This window comes from Urocampus carinirostris, chromosome 20, assembly GCF_059441175.1.
Source record: "Urocampus carinirostris isolate Australia breed hairy pipefish chromosome 20, RoL_Ucar_1.0, whole genome shotgun sequence".
Lineage (NCBI taxonomy): Eukaryota > Metazoa > Chordata > Actinopteri > Syngnathiformes > Syngnathidae > Urocampus > Urocampus carinirostris.
In genome coordinates this window covers 20,823,963-20,843,799 of record NC_142368.1, presented here as the reverse complement: position 1 = coordinate 20,843,799, position 19,837 = coordinate 20,823,963, and the positions used below count along the sequence as shown (strand labels likewise).

Below are 19,837 nucleotides of genomic sequence, written 5' to 3'. Positions count from 1 at the left end.
AATGATGTGCCTGTATGTGTTAGAAGAGCGACAGCTGGACCTTGACGAAAAGCCGCTGGTTGTTCAGCTCAACTGGAATAAAGACGACAGAGAAGGACGATTTGTCCTCAAGAATGAGAACGACATCCTGCCTAAGGTCTGTTGATATACCTCAACAGAAAAAAAAAACTTCATCCAGAAAAACAGAGCCGCCTCCCTTTGCTGCCTGTTTTAGCTTGTTTTCTTCCTTCTTTTTCAGCCCTCTGTACTGTAGTAACCAAATATACAAAGGGTTTATGAAGGGCAACCTGCTATTTTTTTCACCATTTGCAATACAGGACGCCCATAAATCTAATCTAAACCACTTTATAAATCCAGATGTGTTTGTATGTGACTTATAGGCTCCGAAACGGCTAAACTGATTTTCGTGAAAAGTTATACTTAGGGCCTCCGTGAGTGTCGTTGGCTAGGTTTCGTGTCAAGGCACCCCCAATAAATTCAAAAAAAATCGATAAACCTCTGCTTTCATGTGGCCTGCTTTTGGGTCTCTAATGGCCTCTGGCGCCCAAATTGAAAACTGCAGCTCCCGAACACCAACCACTCCAAGCAGCCAAATCCAATCTTCGATCTTCCGGGCCATTTTGTTTGTTTTTGATATTAAAAAAATGTTAGCTTTTTGTCCTCAGTGAGCAAAAATAACTGGTAATATTGAATTTCTTTTTGCCGGGTGATGACGTGCATACAAAATTATTAAAGAAAAGGATATAATATTGAATTCCAATTAAAAAAAAAAAAGATGGGTGAACAAATGTTGATTAAGTGCTATCCAAACATCAAGATATGATGATTATCATTTGCCTTTAAAAGATTATTATCTTGTCAGTATCTAAAATACCTCACAATACTCCCTCAAACACAATCATTTTATTGTTAAAAAAATGCTTGTTGAAAAAAGTAAGATTGTATTTTCTAACATAACAAATGACCACAATTGTTCAATGTTCTCTGTAGTTTGCTTTGGAATGTTAGGTTTAAAGTTGTTTTTTTAAAATGATATGATGCAAAGTCAAATTAAATTGCACCTATAAACTAGTCAAGCGAGGGAACTACTACTAGGACTCCACAACTCAAATACAAACGTGCCGTTTTAACAGATGCCATACTTTTTGATATTGTGACATGACGCAATTTTAGATTTACGATATTCGTATGATGCGATTATTTCTACATCTCCCACTGACAGACAAAGCATATTATTTTTACAACTTTTTTGAGAGTGGGCAGTGGTTCAACACTTGGATCTGTATGTGCACAACACTGGCAATCTACAGTGTTTGCTGTGCTCCAATTTAGCATATTCTTTAACACGGCAACTTGCCATCTTTCCACTGTATGCCGTTTTACTAAAGAATCTTAAATTCACCAAAACTCAAAAACGAATGTAAGTATTTCCAAACCTGGTAAACCAAATCCAACTTCACTTTTTTGCTTTTTCCGTGAAGAAGAGTCAGAGCAATGGACCAGAAAAGGAGAAGGACGGTGTGATCCAGAACTTTAAAAGGACGTTGTCCAAGAAAGAAAAGAAAAAGGAGAAGAAGCGGGAGAAAGAGTTTTCTCGAATAACCGATGTCGACGAGCAGATGCCCCACCGGGACGATGGGTAAAAGCAATAGCCTCACGGAAGTTTCCACCAGACGTTGCTTTGTCATCTAATGTATTTTTGTCGACCCTAGGGAGAACAGTCGCCTGGCCGCAGAGGTCTACAAAGACATGCCTGAGACTAGCTTCACTAGGACAATCTCTAATCCAGAGGTGGTAATGAAAAGGCGGCGGCAGCAAAAGCTAGAAAAGCGCATGCAGGAGTTTATAAGCAGTGACGGCCGGCCCGACTCAGGTACGTCAGACTAGGACTTTTTTTCTTGACAAAATCTTTAGTTCCTTTACACATAGGAGGGCACGATTAACCGGAATCTAATCGACATTCGACTTGACGTAGTGCAATAGTGTAATCGCATAACATTGCGTTTTTTTTCAAGGATTTATAGACCGCACTAACAAAGCTCAACAGTGGAGGATGCTGTTATTTAAATTTCACCTCTTAATAATTTCGTAAAATTCACCTTAAATCTCTATACATGATTTACCCAAAGTAAATTGATTGCTGTTGTTAAACCATTTGGTGAATATGGACCGTTTTGGTCTCTTTTGAAAGGTAAGGTAAAATTTTGTCCCCACCTGAAATAATCACTGCAAGTTATACTAATATGAGCAGTCTTAGTTGGAACACACAGAATTAGTAGTCTTTTATTCTCGCCTGATTTTTTTATTTTGTTTTAATCACATGCAAGATGAGTGTAGCATGGCCATCTTAGATGGAAAACAGCTGGGACAAATATGAAGTCTTACTTGGTCCCAATCGGAAAACTAGACATTGTATTTTGCACATTTTTCTAAGGATATGTCTAGGTATTTCCAAATGTGGCCATGTGGACACTCCAAAAAGACAAGTGACTAGAGACACCTCTGTGCTTCTCAACAGTTTGACAGCTCGCATGCGGGTTAAATCATGTGACTGATATTAAACCTTGGATGCAAATGTGAGATCAAAAATGACCCCGTGGGTTGTTATTCTTCAAAATCTTAAAAAATAAAAAAGTTCTAAAACGGTCATGAAAATTGTTACAATTTAAATGACTACCAGTGGAACAAGATTATTTATTTATTTTAGTGTAACCTCAAGTGCCTCCATCGAACAAATTGTTACAATACATTTCCCTGCCAAACCTTATGTGATCACTCTAAGATAGATAGATAGCTAGATAGATACTTTATTCATCCCCGCAGGAAAATTCACATTTCCAGCAGCATCCCTGTGCTGAGAACAATACAATAATAAAGCAAATGGAATACAATATAAAAATACCCAATGTGACGTGCTAATACCCACTGTAGCGTGTTGTATAGAGTATTTAAATAGTGCTACATAAAATACACACTGCAATAAAAATACGGTAATATGCAATACAGGGGGTGTGGTTAAATGTGGGCCTCATGGCATGAGGAAGAATAGATGATTAAAAATGTCACACATTTTCAAAACAAATTTGGATTTTTTCTCATGAATTACTTCCGTTTAGGCCTTGGACCAGGTCCTAACGTTACACCAGTTGAGAACCACTCCAAGATAAGAAACATAGCCTTTTTTTCATTAGGAATTGCACGCTTCATTAAATACCTACAAAACTTTGATTCTGAAATGCTTTTAACGTACTTTAAAACGGGTCGTGAATCTTTTGGACCCAAACAGCCATACAAGCAAAAATATTAAAAATAAATTGAGGGAGCCACACCTTATATTTCAAGGCAAAATTCAACAAAACTGCCAAAGGTAAATGTGATGAGATATCATTTTAAATGTTTTTGTTTAATGGCTTGGTTTCTCTCAGGGGGAACGTTACGGATATACGCCGACAGTCTGAAACCCAACATCCCCTACAAAACCATCCTGCTCTCCACCCGGGACACGGCAGACTTTGCCGTCGTGGAAGCGTTGGAGAAGTACGGCCTGGAGAAGGAGAACCCCCGAGAATACTGCATTGCTCGGGTAACGATAGAATAGTTTTTTTTTTTTAATATCATGGTTTACATGTGAGTGTGATAACCAGATTATTTACAAAAGACTTTTAAAAGCATCATTTCAACCTTCACACTTATACAGTTAAACATTCATCCACCCATCAATTATCTGTACCGCTTATTCCCGGTGGGTCGCAGCGGTGCTTAATAAACATCAAAAATCCTGTATTATTAAAACTTTTTTGTACATACTTTTTTTTTCCTACCTTTTCAGATAAAAGGGATATTTAATGCTAATAGCAATAAATAAGTCTATTAGCAGTATACTATAGCAACTGTAAACTACAGTTGTGACGCTTACTTTAATCCTGGGAAAAAACGTTTTTTCTTTTATCTCAATTGAAAATTTTACATTTATACAAGGAATTTCGTTAAAATGGTGCATCAATTAGAAAAATACTTCAAATGACTTCTATTGTTGTTAGTTAATTTTTGAACCTCTACATTCATCTAATATTGGAACGGTCAAACAAAGGATTTAAATGAAATCAAACAAAACACATATATCTCATTTCAACATATTTCAAGCTTCCTATATTCAGTCAGATACAAGAGATTAGAAAGGGAAGTTGCTGACCTTTTGTAACAAAATATTTTCCAATAATTCAAATATGCATTTGTTTTCTTGCCACGATAATGTAAAATATTTGATAGCACCAGCCCTCAAAAATCAAATCACCTCTGCCTGCCATAGAATGTGAGATCATGTTTTAAAAGCTGTCTTGAAACTTTACATTTTGTCACAGGCTGCAGTTCAGCCAAGGTCACACATGCGCAGGCACACACGCCCAGCACATACTCTCACATGCACTCTATGCTATTGAACACACATTTAAACCTGTGGGAGGAAACCAATTTAATGACTCTCATGCAGCAATAGCAAAGAGCAGATGCTGAGCGTTGGCTATCTTCCCCACAGCCTCAAAAAACAGCATCACACTCACGCACATGTAGCACACACACACTGCTTAGAGTAGTAATTTGCTGATGAGATAGCGGCACAGCAAAACTCCATTAGGTTAGTGAGCTCGGCAGCATGCTTGGCTCGGAGAGGGACATGCGTGCATGTGCAGAAAAAAAACACAAAGTCATAGCCATGAAATGGCACAATATATTTTATCAAAAGTCTACAACTCATCGTTGTCCTATAACGGAAATATGCGTTAATGTTTGTAAAACACCAAAAACTCATTTGTTTTGTCGTTCTGCAGCAAGATGACAAGTCTGTCAAGGAGGTGATTCTGGATGACAGCGAATGTCCGCTGCAGATCTTTAGGGATTGGCCCGCTGACAGAGGTAAAGTCGCATTTGCATGTTGGTGCTGCTCTCTTGTGCTGTTTTGCCAACATTGCAACAGCTGTGCTTAAAGACAAAAAAATCCATTCCAGCTGTGCAATTTGGCCACGAGGAGGCAATATAACGCCGTATAATATTGAGACAGTCATTTTTTTTTTGCAGATGATAAAGAATATATGCTAGTAAATTACATTCTTTAACTGCATGACTTCATGCAATTTATGTAAAATAATGAAATATAACTAGGATTTGCAAACAGTATTATAACTAGTGTTAACAATTGTTATAGTAATATAACTATTCATTAATAAGCAGGCATATATTTGAATTGCCTTAAATGTTTGTAATGCTTAGTTCTGTTTGAATGAAGTTAATTTAGCATTAAAGGGGCAGTGCTTATGATTTGACCACTAGATGTCGCTGAATTGTCATGCAACGGAAAACAAGTACTACAAAGCACAAGGAAGGATACAAACGGTGGGGACTCGTAGACGCCAAAACGCACAATTTTTCCAATATTTTTGCTGTAACCTTCTGCAAGGCTTTTCTTTTCCTTTTTTTGTACTTGTAGCAGAAAATGGCGGCCAACTGGTGAGGGTCGTTATATGTAAAATAATTACATTATTTATAAATTAAAAACTTTGTATTATCATGTATTGGATTGCTTATTAGTGAAATTAATATTGTTTTTTTTAAATTGTGTTTTTTTCACACTGTCCTTTAAAATATGCCAAACTCGTGGGGTCGAGTTCACTCCTTCATATATAGCTCATTACAGCAATTGTAAAGTTTTTGTTATATTATTTTATTGTTAGATGTCACAAAGTAAAATGTAAGGCGAGATCAAGGTCACTCTTTGTTTTACAGATGAGCTTTTTACTTCAGATATTTCTGGGTCAAAACTATTCTTTCTGAGAAGAATAACTCGTGTTCTGCTTATCATTAGTAAACAAGACAAAGAATACATTATATTTTTTCTATTGAATAAGATTCCACATAACTTATTCCCCTGCTTAATTTCAAAACTTAAATGCCATGTCTTGAAGGAATAGAAAAAATGTTTGGGAATTTCAGTCGGTGAAGCGAGATATTTTTGAAAAACTCTCCCATCAAAGAAGTGAAAAGTAAATTTTTTATCACGTGCCTCCTTTATAACATTTTTTTTTGTGTAGGCGTGCTGGTATTCCAGTTGAAGAAGAGACCGCCTGACTACCAGATGAGAAAGATGAGGAAAGCGGATGACAAGACCCTACTCGGGAAGGATGGTGCCTTGCCGCCAGAAAAACTGCCTTACCTGGTGGAGCTGAGCCCGGGTGCGCACACACACAAGCACACTTGATTCCCATCGGTAGCATGCGGTAACCAGCTGGTGTCAGTGTTGCACATTTCAAAACGTAAAGGAAGGCGCAGCCGGTCAAACAGAGGTGAATACTTGAAGCAAATCACATGTTGAGGACGCCAGATGTCACTTGGATGTTTAATCGCACGTGAAATTCATTTAAGTGAAGTTCAACTTTCTCTAGTGTGAGGATGTTATCCGGCGTACTTGATGCCAAGAGCTACTCTGTAATTTTAGAAGGACTGTGAGCCAAAAGTTAAATTTACTGGCCTAGAAAATCCTCACTTAGTTAACATATAAATGAAGGAAATCCTGAAGTGAAATAGTGATGGAAACGATCTTTTTATCGGGTTGGGTAATACAGGTTTCTTTAGAACTTGGATCCAGCTGCTTGTTTCCCCACAAAAAATGGTAGTGGTTAAGGGTGACTTAATTCCACATATTCAAAGGAGACAGTGTCTGAATTTCTTAAAAAAAAGTTTTAAACACTAAGCAGATGTTGTGGTATAGTGCGGCATTCTCTCGTCACAATGTACAAAGGAGAAAAAATTGCACTTACATTCTAACAGATCCCGATAAGATGGCAGCTTTGTTTGGCTTTGAATTGGGATCAGCACCTCTTTTGAGAAGATAAAGATTAAGCAGTGAATCTTGGCTTGACATGTTCTTTATTTAGTGGACATATGCCAACACATTGTTGAACATGTTTGTTTTGAATGTTATTAACATTGTTGTGGTATGTAGTAGAAACTGTCACAATTATGAAAAAGAATGATGCAGTTTGCAAAGTATATGATGAACAGAAATGAAAAAAAAAGCTACAGATGTTTGGCACAGTTGCTGTCAGTCAATTCGAGTTTTGCAGTTTGTCAATAAATCACTACTGTATTTTGGCTTATTCTCTACTTTTGAAGTTTCAGGTCTCTTTTTTATTATGGTAGAGAATTGTGACAAAAAAAGAGGGTTTGATACCATCACCCACTTTTCACACTTTTTCAAATCCAAACTCGCGCCAATCTTATGAAAGGACAAATGTTGACAATAATGTTGGAACTCGTGAGGTGCAGTCCAATCCTCGCCAGCAAACACAAAGTAACCAACTTTATCTGACTTTGCCTAATGTTACCTTTCAAGAAGCTGATACTCCCAAAACTGTTTCCCCTTCTTTTTACCCTTTCCTTCCTGGCGATTTCTCTATCACACTAACACAATTAACCCCTCTATCTGGGGCTAAAATGCTTCTTGTTTGATTGCCTAACCAGGTTACGATGCATTTTCACCCTGTGCGATGTATTTCTCTTCTTTCCTGCTTTCTCCTGGCATGGTGTGTGGCACTGTGCCACTGTTTGTTTGTGTGTGTGTGTGTGTCCTTGTGCATGTCTGCGACTTCCTGCGCCTGCCTGCAATAGGGCGAGGGAATCACTATGCCTACTACGCCTATCGGCATCATGAAGGTAAAAAGTGCATCTCACACCCTCTGTTTATTGAGAAATTTTGTCACTTAAATGCTCCAATGTAACAAAATTACTGGATGTAAGTCACGCAAATTACAATGGCTGATTCAAAGACATTAAAAGGGTACTTTTGGAGAAAAATACATTTTTTATTTTACACGTTGCACTTGTAGCGTCATCTTTTTTTCCACTGTATTTTTAGATGCGGCTCTTTGAGCAAATGATTGGGTATCAGAAAATCTTTTTTTTTTCTTCTTCTTTGCACAGATGTCAACTCTTCCTCTCTTCTTGCTCAACTTATGTTTTTTCTTTCGCTTCTACTAATCTATCATTCGACTAACCAACCCCCCCAGCTAACACTTTAAAATTTAATGATTGTTTTAAAGTTACAGGTGCATATTATTTTAAGGGATCTTATGTTGGCGCTGATGCCATCATTGCTTTCTAGAGGCAATTTAACAATCATTAACCTGAAATTAAAACAATGCTGAATTGTCCTTAAATGCACCATTATAAAACTATTGGGGTTTAAAGGTATTCCAAAATAACCCTTCTTTTTTTCCCAGGGAAGGTAATTTTATGTACCACCAGTAACTGTTTCTGTGTGTGCCATTTTTATTAATTTTGGTACCAGTCAATAAAAAAAAGCTGGTATTGAGCATTTTAATCATATTAAAAGCGAGCCATTATGTTTTTTCTAACAATGTTTGATACACTTTTTCAGACCTATACTGAACTCAAATCTTGACTTGTCATCAATATCACACCACTTACTGATACCATAAGTACAAAGACATACTGCCAGAGAACATACACAAATTGTCCTCACGAAAAGAAGGAAGCTATAACTTTAGGGGATGGAGTTCCTTTAAATCCAACTGGTGAGAACTACCAGGAAAAGTATGTGTTTGTCTGTATTGGAGTTAAACTTTGGAACAAATTATATTCGAGAGGTGTTTGTTGTATGTAAATACACAGAAGAGCTAACTGTGATGAAGTCGAAGGGGTAGGGTTTAATTATGCTTCTTCCTATTCCCTTAAGAACACGTACGATAACATTGTGTTTTTTTTTCAATTTGTTGTTTTGTTTACGATTTGTCATGTTTGAAATACAAGTTTCATCAACTCATATAGTTCCCTTTTCGCTAACCCTATGACTAGACTGCTATGGATGTTGCATGGGCATCAATACAAGAAATGCAAGCCCGCAAAAAAGTCATGTATAAGCATTGATACCGGTACCTGGTATCTGTGCGGGCCCTCTCTAATTTTGTCAGGAAACCCATGAAACTGGATTGTTTTTTACTTTAATATCTATTTGTTGATGTCCAATATTCTTAAAGTTCTGCACGCAATTTAATGGGCCCCTTGTATTGCAGATGGGTCAGACTCACGGGATAAACCCAAACTGTATCGCCTCCAGCACAGTGTAACCGAGGTGGGCTCCGATTGCACCGATGACGGATCCATCCAGGTACATCAAAAGTAACTCCCCACCCAATCTCTTAATGTTTCGGTCTGGGTGTAATAGTTGTCCATCTGTCATCAGCTTTTGGGTCCAGGCGTGTTGCCTCACCACTGCAACTTGACAAACAGCGAGGGTCTGGTGACGGTCACGCCAAACGGCCCAGACGCAGAAACATTTGTGGACGGCCAACGCATCACCGAGACTGCCGCGCTGCGTTCGGGTGCTACGCTTCGCTTCGGCTCAGCGCATGTCTTCAAATTTGTTGACCCGCTTTATGACCAGGGTGCCAAGAGGGATCCGTCTGCCGTCATGCGTGGCAGGCACAAGTCCGGGTAAGGAAAACGAAACACATAAGACTTAATGGAGTCGAGAGCTTTTTGGTCATATGTAATGTGACTGTCTACCAACACTAAAAATAGTTCATTCGGTTAATGCCAAAATCATTTTATTTATTTATTTATTATAATGTTATGTGACAAGTCTTAACAGAACTATGTGTGTGCATGTGTCAACTGACATCCTCCATATAAACTGTTAGGTCATTATTTGGGCTCTTTTTTTCTTTTTTCGCTTGTAAAACACAATACGAAGAAAAGGGTTGTTTGGTCACTTTGAGTCCCCATAGTTCCCAATGCTTTGTAACACTCGTTTTTGGCTGCACTACACAATACAGGGATCAGAATTTTCCGCGGATCCGCGGATTTCCGCTGTTTTTGAACCCGCCCTGCTTTATTCCTGGACCCTGGCTATTTCAGCTGAAAATGAAAATCTCCATACTGATCCCTGACAATATGGCAGGGTTTGGGAACCTTTTTGACCCGAAAGCGATAATGGCAAAATATATTACCATATTTTATAAGACATATTTCAGCAACACCGCCAACTTCGCTGTCCGGACAAAATCATAGCATCTGTAGCGTGAAAATGGTAAAAGTAAGAAGAGGCCTGCTTCTAGGACAGTCCAAACACCAACCCAAAGCCCCAAGAAAGGTAAAAAAAAAAATCTAAGAAATGTACGTATTTGCAAGTGCAGACAGATGCTGCAATGATGACGAAAGCTGGGAGAGGGCTGCAGCTACTAACAAAGCTCCAAATTTCGTCCAGCTACTTTAAGAATAATAACGATATTTACTTTTAAGTGCTGCTCCATTCTTACTCCAGTTTTTTGCTTCTGCTTCTGAATCTGGTTTGCATTGCAATCCTGTCCAGTGTGGTTCTGGCTTTAGCAAGAGTGATAATGGGAGATGCTCACCATCTGTGAGGGGAAACGACTGCGATGAGGTTTGAGATGAAGGAAGCGATGGATCTGAGTAAATGAGAGGAGACCAAGAGTAAGAGTTTGCCTAGGCCCTCTAATCTCATCAGCGTGGTGCAGGGTGGGGCCTCCTTTCCCTCCTCCCACTCCTCTTCGCTGTCCTCTTTTTCTGTTCCCACACGATACGAACAAGAGCTCGAGTTTGAGAAGCAGCAAGTCTTTGGATTTCTATTTAATGGGAGCATTGGATGATTGAGAGAAGTTGTCGCTACTTGTGGTAAAGTTGCTTTCCTTTCTTTGTCTTGTTTTCTTTACATTACCTAAGGAGATGAAATGAAAAATGAAATCTGCATTTATATAGCGCTTTTCAAGTCAAGACTTCCCAAAGCGCTTTACAGTGTGCTTCACATTTCCCAATAGCGGCCGTGCAGCCATGTAAGGCGCTAACCTGCTTATTGGGGGCATTAGGGGTTCAGTGTCTTACCCAAGGACACTTCAACATGTGACACGGAGGAGCAGGGATTCGAACTGCGATCTCTTGAACCCAAGACGAGCACTCTACCTCCTGAGCCACTGCCGCCCCGAGATTGTGAGTGGAAACATTTATTAGGAAAATGGATACAAGGTGCTGTTGATAGAGAATGTATGTATCCACTGTTAGTTGGGATGACTTTTGTCATGTTACCAAGGACCTTCAGTTCTCTGTATTATTTGGGCAAGCTGAGTGATTGATTTTGTCATTTTAAATACTATTTAGTCCTTTAGTCCACACATGCATTAATTTCTTTGCCTCTTATTTTATATTTCAAACATTGCTTGCATGTTATTTTATGTTTTCTACGATGAGTGCATTTCCTCAAGCTCTGAGCTCTGCACTGACATCTTTTCACGTAGCTTGCTGACCACAGAATTGTGGTTTGTGCCAGGCGGCGTTCCAAGTGGCTCTGCCTTCCTTGCTAAGAAACGCATGGAAGAGATTTGTCAGGCGCTTTATCTGCCGCTTCTCACTGTCAGTCACGTGCTGTTGTGGCGAGCATGGTTTGTGCAAATTATTACCACACGGAGATTTTGTTTCCCCAGAAAGTTGAGTTGGGAGCCGCACGCTCCCTGTCAATCAGTTATATTCGTCTCACCCTACATGGCTGGGTAAACTTTCAATCACTGACCACACTGAGATAAACATATTAGGTAGAGGGGCTGGGATAGGAGAGAAAAAATAGATTGGTTTGACTTTTTTTTGTCTGCTGTTAAAATCTCAAATCCGATACCTCGGCGGGACCTGAAAAAAAAAGATATAGGTCTATCCAATTTTTCTCATTTGCATTATGAATGAATACAGTATATTTGCAGACATCTACATTTTCATGTTGCGTTTCATCTGTAATGTGTTTGTGAATAGATTCATTTAATACAATAAAAATATATACTGTCTCCTATATTTTGTAATATGCATGTTTTATAATCTGTGGCCTCCAGGGAGTACTTGGTTTTTCATAGGGGTATGTAAGATATATTTAAAGATTTTTAATACTTACAATTCAACAAAATATATTTTAAATTGAATTTAATCACAAATATATTAAATACAATGAATACAAAAAAATAAATACATCAGAAGGCTGTTTGTTCGAGAGCGTTCTCCATCCGGGCATCGGTGTTGTGGAATGCTCTTCCCCCTGAGATCCGATCTGCAACCTCGGTGGAAATGTTTAAATCTAGGCTTAAAACTCACTTCTACTCTATAGCATACGAGTAACCTAAACTTCTTATATGTAATAACTTGTGAAGCCCTTAGAGACTAATTGTGATTAAGGGCTATACAAATAAAAATGACTTGACTTGACTTGACTTAAAGGGGAATTTATTTCTTAGAACATATATTAAGACCCCCTAGATAAAATTGCTTCCTTAGCAAATACAGCTTGTTCATTTAAGGAGTTTCTTTATTAATTGCGCAATATCCTTAAATAATATTAGAAACAAACTTTGTAGTCTGAAAAATTTTCTGCTAAGAAGGCGAATATTTTTATCATTCTAGAACCTTTTTTACTAAATAAAACAATATTTTCCGATCATAAATTGCACTTGCAGACAATCGTGCTATTTAAAGTATTTCTGGTTTTAATAGAAAAATAAGCTTAAGAAAGGTACTATATATCGTAAAATGGGAATGATTAAAAGATAGACAAAATCATTTGCAAATGAGTGCAACATCGCTTTTTGCTGTGTAAGAATTAAATTTTATAGTCATGTAAATTTATATGTAATACTTTTTTGGGAGAAATTACAAATCCTTCTGTTGTTATACATTTCTAAAACGTTTAAGAATGCCACCTAATGAAACAAGCCCCAAAGTTTAAAAAAATAGAACTATCATCATTTTTAATGTTTTTAACCCAAAATAAAGGGTTTCCTCTGTGATTTTGTGTGTACCAACGTGTTTTACTTAATTTGGTTTCAAATTTGGCATGAGCTTCACTGGGCCCTAATGAGGTGGCCTCATTTCTGACATGCTGCTTTTGTATGCATTTGTTACAGCAGCGTTCCCGAAACCACCTTTGACCTCCAGGGAGACATCCACAGTGGGGCTGCAATGCCTACAAGCAAGGTAAAAAAACAAAACACTTGGATTCTGAGGGGGAAAGCAAGGTCACATAACAGAAGTTTGGCATGGGTGCTTGAAATCCTTGAAAATGCTTGAATTTTAATGTTGTGTTTTAAAGGATTGAAAAGTTCCTACATTTTGGTGAAGTAAATGCTCGAAATTGTTGCCATGTTTCTCAACAAGTTTGGTTAAAAATGACACATACACTGCTTTCTGCTGGCTTTTCTTTGCCATTGCATTTCTTCTTCCCTTGTGATTAACAGTACATGGCATTAGTTTGTATGGCATTGTTCTATGAAGTTTCATTGCCCCTTATGGGTCGCACCCAAGCGAAAAGGTTCATGCTACACCTAAATGAAATGAAATTATCTGCATTTATATAGCGCTTTTCAAGTCAATGACTTCCTAAAGCGCTTTACAATGTGCTCCACATTTCTCAATAGCGGCCTTGCAGCCATGTAAGCTCGGTAGCCTAGATGGTAGGGCGCCCGCTCCGAGACTGGTAGGTCGCTGGTTCAAGCCTCGGCCGAGTCATTTGGTCACCTAATGACTCCCAACACAGCAGTTGGGTCTAAAATGGCTGCGCCCTTTTTGGCTGTGGCTGCATCGGCTCGCTACAGTTTAACTGTGCGGGTCAGGTGTATTGACATTTCGTTCTGTGTGCATGGTTACAAAGAATGACAATAAAAGTAAATTCTATTCTATTCTAACCTGCTTATTGGGGGTATTAGGGGTTCAGTGTCTTACCCAAGGACACTTTGACATGGAACACGGACGAGCAGGGATTTTAACTGGGATCCCTTGATCCCAAGACGAGCTGTACCTCCTGAGCTACTGCCGCCCCAAACAGGGTGCTATGAAATCTGTATTAGTGCAAGAATTATTTTTACCTGTATCAAATATGGGCCATGCAAAAAATTAAGGTCGCGTTTTCCTGTGATAAATTGTAAATTATTTTCACACATATTGTTCAGAACCAAAAACACATTAGCAATTTACTCAAGAAGTAAAAATTTACATGTCTTGATCAATGTTCCCTCTAATTTTCCACGGGTCTGAGCGTTCACACAAAGTCAACAGTGAGCAACAGCAATCCCAAGTGTGGCAAGATAATTAATTATCAAACATGTCCAAAACTTGACATCAAGTTATATTTTGCGGAGTTTCCGGCAATGCAAAATTATTTTTCTCTTTTGAATGAATTGACTCATGTACTATTGCAAAAGTTGTACTGCCTACAAACGTCGCTAGTTCTTACAATTCTTTCACATGATATCCATTTTTTTAAAATTTCCCGATATATTTTGTTGCATAATATTAACATTTTTGGGGGCTTATTTAGTCGATTGTAAGATACAGAGCTGTACTTAATCACATTTTTTAGTGGAAGTAAAATGTTGGCAACAAGATTCACTTGATATAATTGGAAATTATTTGAATGCAACACAAACTTTTTCTTCTTTTTTCCGTGTTTTTTTTTTACTTTTTTGTTACTTTTTTCTTTTTGTTCTCTATTTACTTTTTTCCTACATTTCTACAATTTCAGTTTTTTTTTCTAAATTTTTCCCTTTTTTCTCTTCCTTTTGTATCTTTTTTTCCTCAGCTTTTCACTACTTTTTCATTTGGGTATTTTTTTTTGTTCGATTCCCCTCTTTCTTTTAAGTCATTTTGTGCATAATTTTACATAATATTTGGTCATGTTGGGATTAAAAAAGCAAAAACAACCTGAAGAGCCGTTTAGGACCCGAAAGAACCGGTTCCTTTTAGTGAGCCGAGCCGAAGAAGCCGGTTCTCTACTAACTTTACTCAACTTCATTCTACTCCGACTCGACTTCAAAATACCGCATTTTGGACACAACGTCAGGGGAACCCATGTATTTTTACCTTCATGCACTGTAACTTTGACTTATGTTGCTTCTTAATTAGTAATTTTGAGCCCTCATTTTTGTGCGCTGGCTAGATTTTCTTGTGCGCTGAGAATGTGCGAGCAATGCGCAGCTTAGAGGGAATACTGGTCTTGATGATAAATTAAAAATTGCAGATGTATTTATGGCTCAAAGTACATAATTCACACTGGATTTCTTCTTTTACTGGTACTGGACGAATTGGAAAATTTGCTTTGAAAGTCCTTGAAGTGCTTCATTTTGGCCATGAAAAAAGGTGTATGAACCCACAGAGCTCGGGTAAGCTGGAGATGGAGCGCGGAATGGTCAAACCGATGATCCGAGGCGAGCTGCAGGACGTCCGGAGTCAGGATGGCTCGACCGACCGGCCTGAGTTAACTCTTCCAGCCAGCATCGAGTTCAGAGAAAACTGTGAGACAAAGGTTGTTGCGATTTTCACGATCTATTACTAAGAGTGCATTTTGTGGGCAGCGGAAGACACATTCCTGTCGGCCATCATCAACTACACCAACAGCTCGACGGTGCATTTCAAGCTGTCGCCTACTTACGTCTTGTACATGGCGTGCCGCTACGTGCTGTCACCCGCATACCGGCCCGACATGTCGCCATCTGAGCGCACGCACAAAGTTATCGCCATCGTCAACAAGATGGTGAGCATGATGGAGGGCGTCATCCAGGTGAGTTCACAATCACTTTCTTCACTTTATGCGCAGCGTTTGATCCTTCGGTTTTCAGTTTGCCCGCAATTTGATGTCTGTCCACACTTTACATTTTTCACACCAGATGTTGTTTGTCCTTCTGTCACTGTTAGCACTAAAGCTAAAGTGCAAATTAATGTTAAGAGATAGGGCTGTAACGATTAGCCGACGTTGTCGACAATAAATTCCATTGTGGACTATTGTCACCACTGCCATTTTTTTCAACCGAGTGAGTCATCTCACATAATTATAATCTCTACTGAGAGTCACTTATGTGCAATAGCGTCTCCGTCTCAAGCGGTCTCATAGAGAAATGGCGGCGTCATCATCAAGTACGCGTATCAACATTTTAAGTTTGGGAGTCTTTTAGCCTGGATATGCCCAATAAAAAGCCCACTTTCAAAGTTTGCAAAACAGACTTTGTGTATCATGGCAATACTTTGGTGATGCACGAAAATTTTAAGGGAAAGCTCGTTGCAGTTAAATGAAACACTCTGACTTGCCTCAGTAAGATTCAGGTAACATCGATGGTTTTGATGACATGCATTGTGCATTTTTTCACTTATATTCTCCTATAAAAGAGAGATTGAACGTTATGCCAGACTGTGCCTGACAAATGTATCCGAAATTAAAAGCATCCAATCCTTAGAAAAAATGTCTTTGGTTAAAACATTAATAACAATAAATGTCAGTTGTTAAACCAGTTTGAGCTCAAACTGTTGAACATTTTTACATACTTTCGTGACAGACATTGCAGTTTACCACTGAATGTGATTCAAAAAATGCTCATATTATTTTCATTTTTATTATTATCCAATTATTGGACTTAGTGTTTCAATATCGGTGACTAGTCGGCTATAAAAATAGTCGTTAGTTGAAGCATTATTGTGGCCGCTTACCCAGCAAACACCATTGTATGGTTTGTAACTCAGCCACTTGATTTTATTCAATTTTTTTTTTTTTTTTATGTTGCAATCAAGGAAGGTAGTTATTAACTCATTCACTACAGTCCCTCACTGCAAGTATTCATATAGCTAAAATATATCTACTATTGAACATCAATATGTTTTGTAAATTTTTAGATTTTGCAAATACCTTGCGGTTTCAAACGTTCTGTATACTTGTGTCCCAGAAGGATAATTGAGTATTTAAAAGAAAATACAGTTAAAAAGAAACACTTAACACATTACATTCTGCTATGCAGTTCAAATGAATCCCTTAAACTGTTAATAGAAGTAAATAAGTTAAAATAAAAGAATTGTGGTAAAATCTTGGAAAAAATGCTCCCTGGGCCTCTCAAAACAAAAATTTCAATTTCTGAAATGGGTTTATAGCATTTTTTTTTTTTATAAGGCATAAACAATTATGAACACAGACCTATTTGGCTAAAGAGTTTTCTCTGCAATTATATCCATAGAGCTGCTAAAGAGTTTTCTCTGCAATTATATCAATAGAGCTGCAAACTTGTCATTGTCCACCGTGACCATGTTTGTGTGTTGCGTGTGCGTGTTACCATAGTGTAGCTGTTGATGTGTTCTCTCTCCGTCCTGTGAATGTGTCCTTCCTTCTCCTCTTCCTCCTCTGTCAATGCAGGAAAGTCCTGAAGGGGATCAGGTAGGAATAGCTCATCATGAGATCTGGTTCTTTCTCTGTCACTTTTTCTCTTTTCCTCTCAGGGTGGGCGATTAGAAATATCTAAGAATAAATTGGTCACCTAAACCTAAAGAATGTCATTCTATGTCTCCACGTTTTAAAGCCATTGGAATACGGGGTGTTAAAAAGTCTTGGGCACATTTTGACATTGAATATCTAATAAATTATTAAGGGTATGAAAACACATCTGGTAAAATTAAAAAAAAAACTTCTAATCTGAATGTGAGCACTGTTGGTCACACGACACAAATCAAGTCTATAGGCAAATTTTGCCAAACATGTCTTATCATTCAATTGTCAATGGTTGCAACAGCTTCTGTCTTTCATGCTTTTCTCTTGGAGTAGGGGGCACATAGAACAATCCTTTACAAATCTCCACAAAAAGAAATCGCACGGTGTCAGATCTGGGGATCTGGGTGGCCATGACACAAGATCATGGTCATTCTGCCTAGACCATCCAATCCATCTCTCTGGCAGCTGTGTGTTCAGAAACTGTCTTACCCTGTGGCTCCATTGTGGTAGGTGCGGTTTATTGCAGCTGCCAAGTTAGAAGATTTCTGTCGTTTACGATCGGGTTAAAATCAAATATATCAAATATTGGTTTTATTCAGGTTTAAAACATTTCAAAATTTTCCTTTAAAAAAAAAACAAAAAACATTTTGATTCTGTTAAGTTCAGAATGGTTCATTTTAATGCATACAACATGAATTTTATTTTTCCTGACATGTTTCAATTTACTTCTCCGTTAGCTTGTTGTTTTGGGTGATGATTTTAAAATTCCAGATGATATTATCCAGTGGTTTTCTGACCACTGGTTGTTAAAGCACTTAATTCGATTTATTTAGTTTATTTTATGTTGGCAACCAAAACTGTGATGACGATAAAACTTCAACAATTCTGCCTTTCTGTTTATTGCAAAAATAGATAAATAAAACACATGAGTTTTACTGGAATATTATCTAAACCCTCAATATATGTTCATTTTCACCTTTTTGTTTATTGTAAATTTGCTAATTAGGCTTCTTAGTCGCCCAACCTTGTCACATTTCACATACTTTTTTTTACTCTTTCGGCCTTTTTTTGTGCTTCTTTCACTAGCCCATGTTTTTTGGTTGCTGCCGCTGCTGCTGCTGCTGCTGCTGCTTATTTATTTCTGCCATTCTAACAAAACTTAAAAAAAAATATACAGTAGTCTCTTGACCTACAAGTGCATCGATCTTGGATTCATTTTCAAAGATGTTTCTGCCAAACTGTTCATATATTTTTTTAATGCACTGTCGTTGCACCAATTTTTATTTTACCTTTTGTTTTTATTCCACTACGGGCAAAAAAGAACATTGGATTTCCATGCAAACTAACGAGTAAGTCAAGATATTACTGTACTAGACAATAACCTTTCACAGGCGGAAAACTAGGCGTCATCCCCAACTAATGATTCCATTCAGCTTCCGGGACCTGACTGCTTGCCACTAAACCAAAAAGAGTCAAGTGGCCGAGTTGACACAAAATCCTTGTCCCTCTGCGGTGGTTGCATCTTTGCGTCTTTCTGTGTGACGTGACGCTTGCGTTTTAAAAGACTTGTTTGCCTATTTAACGCTTCATGTGTCTCTTATTCCTTTTTTTAAATCGATAAACTTTTCATTTTGGATGCACTCAGCTCCCTAACAACCCCGGCTGCTCCCAACAATGATTTTGTTTGTGCCCTGTTTTTGGTTCCTTTGAATTTTTCCTTTTCCCCTCCAAGGTTGGAAGGGAATAATTGGTGGATTGTAATAACTGATCAGCTCCTCAGATAGCAAGCCATTTAGTCCTCTTCCATTTTCATATCGGGACACCTAAAATGTACATTGTAAAAAAATCCTTCAGTAGATTTACAAAATAATGAAGTAAAGGTAAAGTTAAATTTTAGTACTATTTGCTTTTTAAGTTGAACAAAAAGACTTAAAAGTTCACCATATTTTTTCATTGCATTTCAATTTTACTTTTCCAGCAAAATAATTAACCACCTGTGATAAATATATATAGAATTTTGCTCATTAATAGAAAATGTTTTTTGTGTTCCACTTCTGTCAGTTCTTGTTTTACTAAAGCACAGTTAGAAATTTTGGATTTATGTCTTTTTCTTTAGTTGTTTTCCGTTTAATAGGAAAAAACAAACTAAAATAAGCACATAAATTTGTCTACTGTATATGTTAATTTCTATTCATAGAAGAAGTTTCATTTTTTTAACAAGAAAAAAGGAATTAAAATATTGTAAAAAATATATATTTTTGAAAAAGAGCAAAATTATCCGTTTTTTTTTGCAGCATGTGTATCAGAAATGAAGAAATAATGGACACATTTTTCTCTAGTAAATTTCTCTTGTAGAATAGAGACCATGCCATAAATTGACGCTCACAAAATATTTAGAATTATTTTCTTGTATAGAGTGTTAGTAGCATTTTAATCCAACCATGGAATCACGTAGTTTAGGTAAGATTTAAAAAATAATCGTGCAAGAAAAGCCCTGTAAATTATACAGATTGCCTAAACTTAAATTGAGTCCTCGTT

The 19,837-nt window shown here is 37.7% G+C and overlaps 1 protein-coding gene across 18 annotated transcripts in view; it reads left to right on the top strand.

The window, feature by feature from the left end:
- afdna (afadin, adherens junction formation factor a) overlaps positions 1 to 19,837 on the top strand; it is a 103,859-nt gene that overhangs the window by 32,668 nt on the left and 51,354 nt on the right. For 11 of the 18 annotated variants that reach the window (XM_088325541.1, XM_088325548.1, XM_088325540.1 and 8 more), the window contains exons 3-15: positions 24 to 136; positions 1,482 to 1,639; positions 1,713 to 1,873; positions 3,426 to 3,583; positions 4,827 to 4,911; positions 6,084 to 6,224; positions 7,660 to 7,704; positions 9,084 to 9,178; positions 9,254 to 9,504; positions 12,966 to 13,035; positions 15,209 to 15,347; positions 15,408 to 15,613; positions 17,228 to 17,248. In XM_088325541.1, coding sequence (XP_088181667.1) covers positions 24 to 136; positions 1,482 to 1,639; positions 1,713 to 1,873; positions 3,426 to 3,583; positions 4,827 to 4,911; positions 6,084 to 6,224; positions 7,660 to 7,704; positions 9,084 to 9,178; positions 9,254 to 9,504; positions 12,966 to 13,035; positions 15,209 to 15,347; positions 15,408 to 15,613; positions 17,228 to 17,248 — 1,643 coding nt within the window. The remainder of the gene's footprint in view (positions 1 to 23; positions 137 to 1,481; positions 1,640 to 1,712; positions 1,874 to 3,425; positions 3,584 to 4,826; positions 4,912 to 6,083; positions 6,225 to 7,659; positions 7,705 to 9,083; positions 9,179 to 9,253; positions 9,505 to 12,965; positions 13,036 to 15,208; positions 15,348 to 15,407; positions 15,614 to 17,227; positions 17,249 to 19,837) is intronic. The other 7 variants (XM_088325539.1, XM_088325551.1, XM_088325542.1 and 4 more) reach the window with 5 other exon arrangements.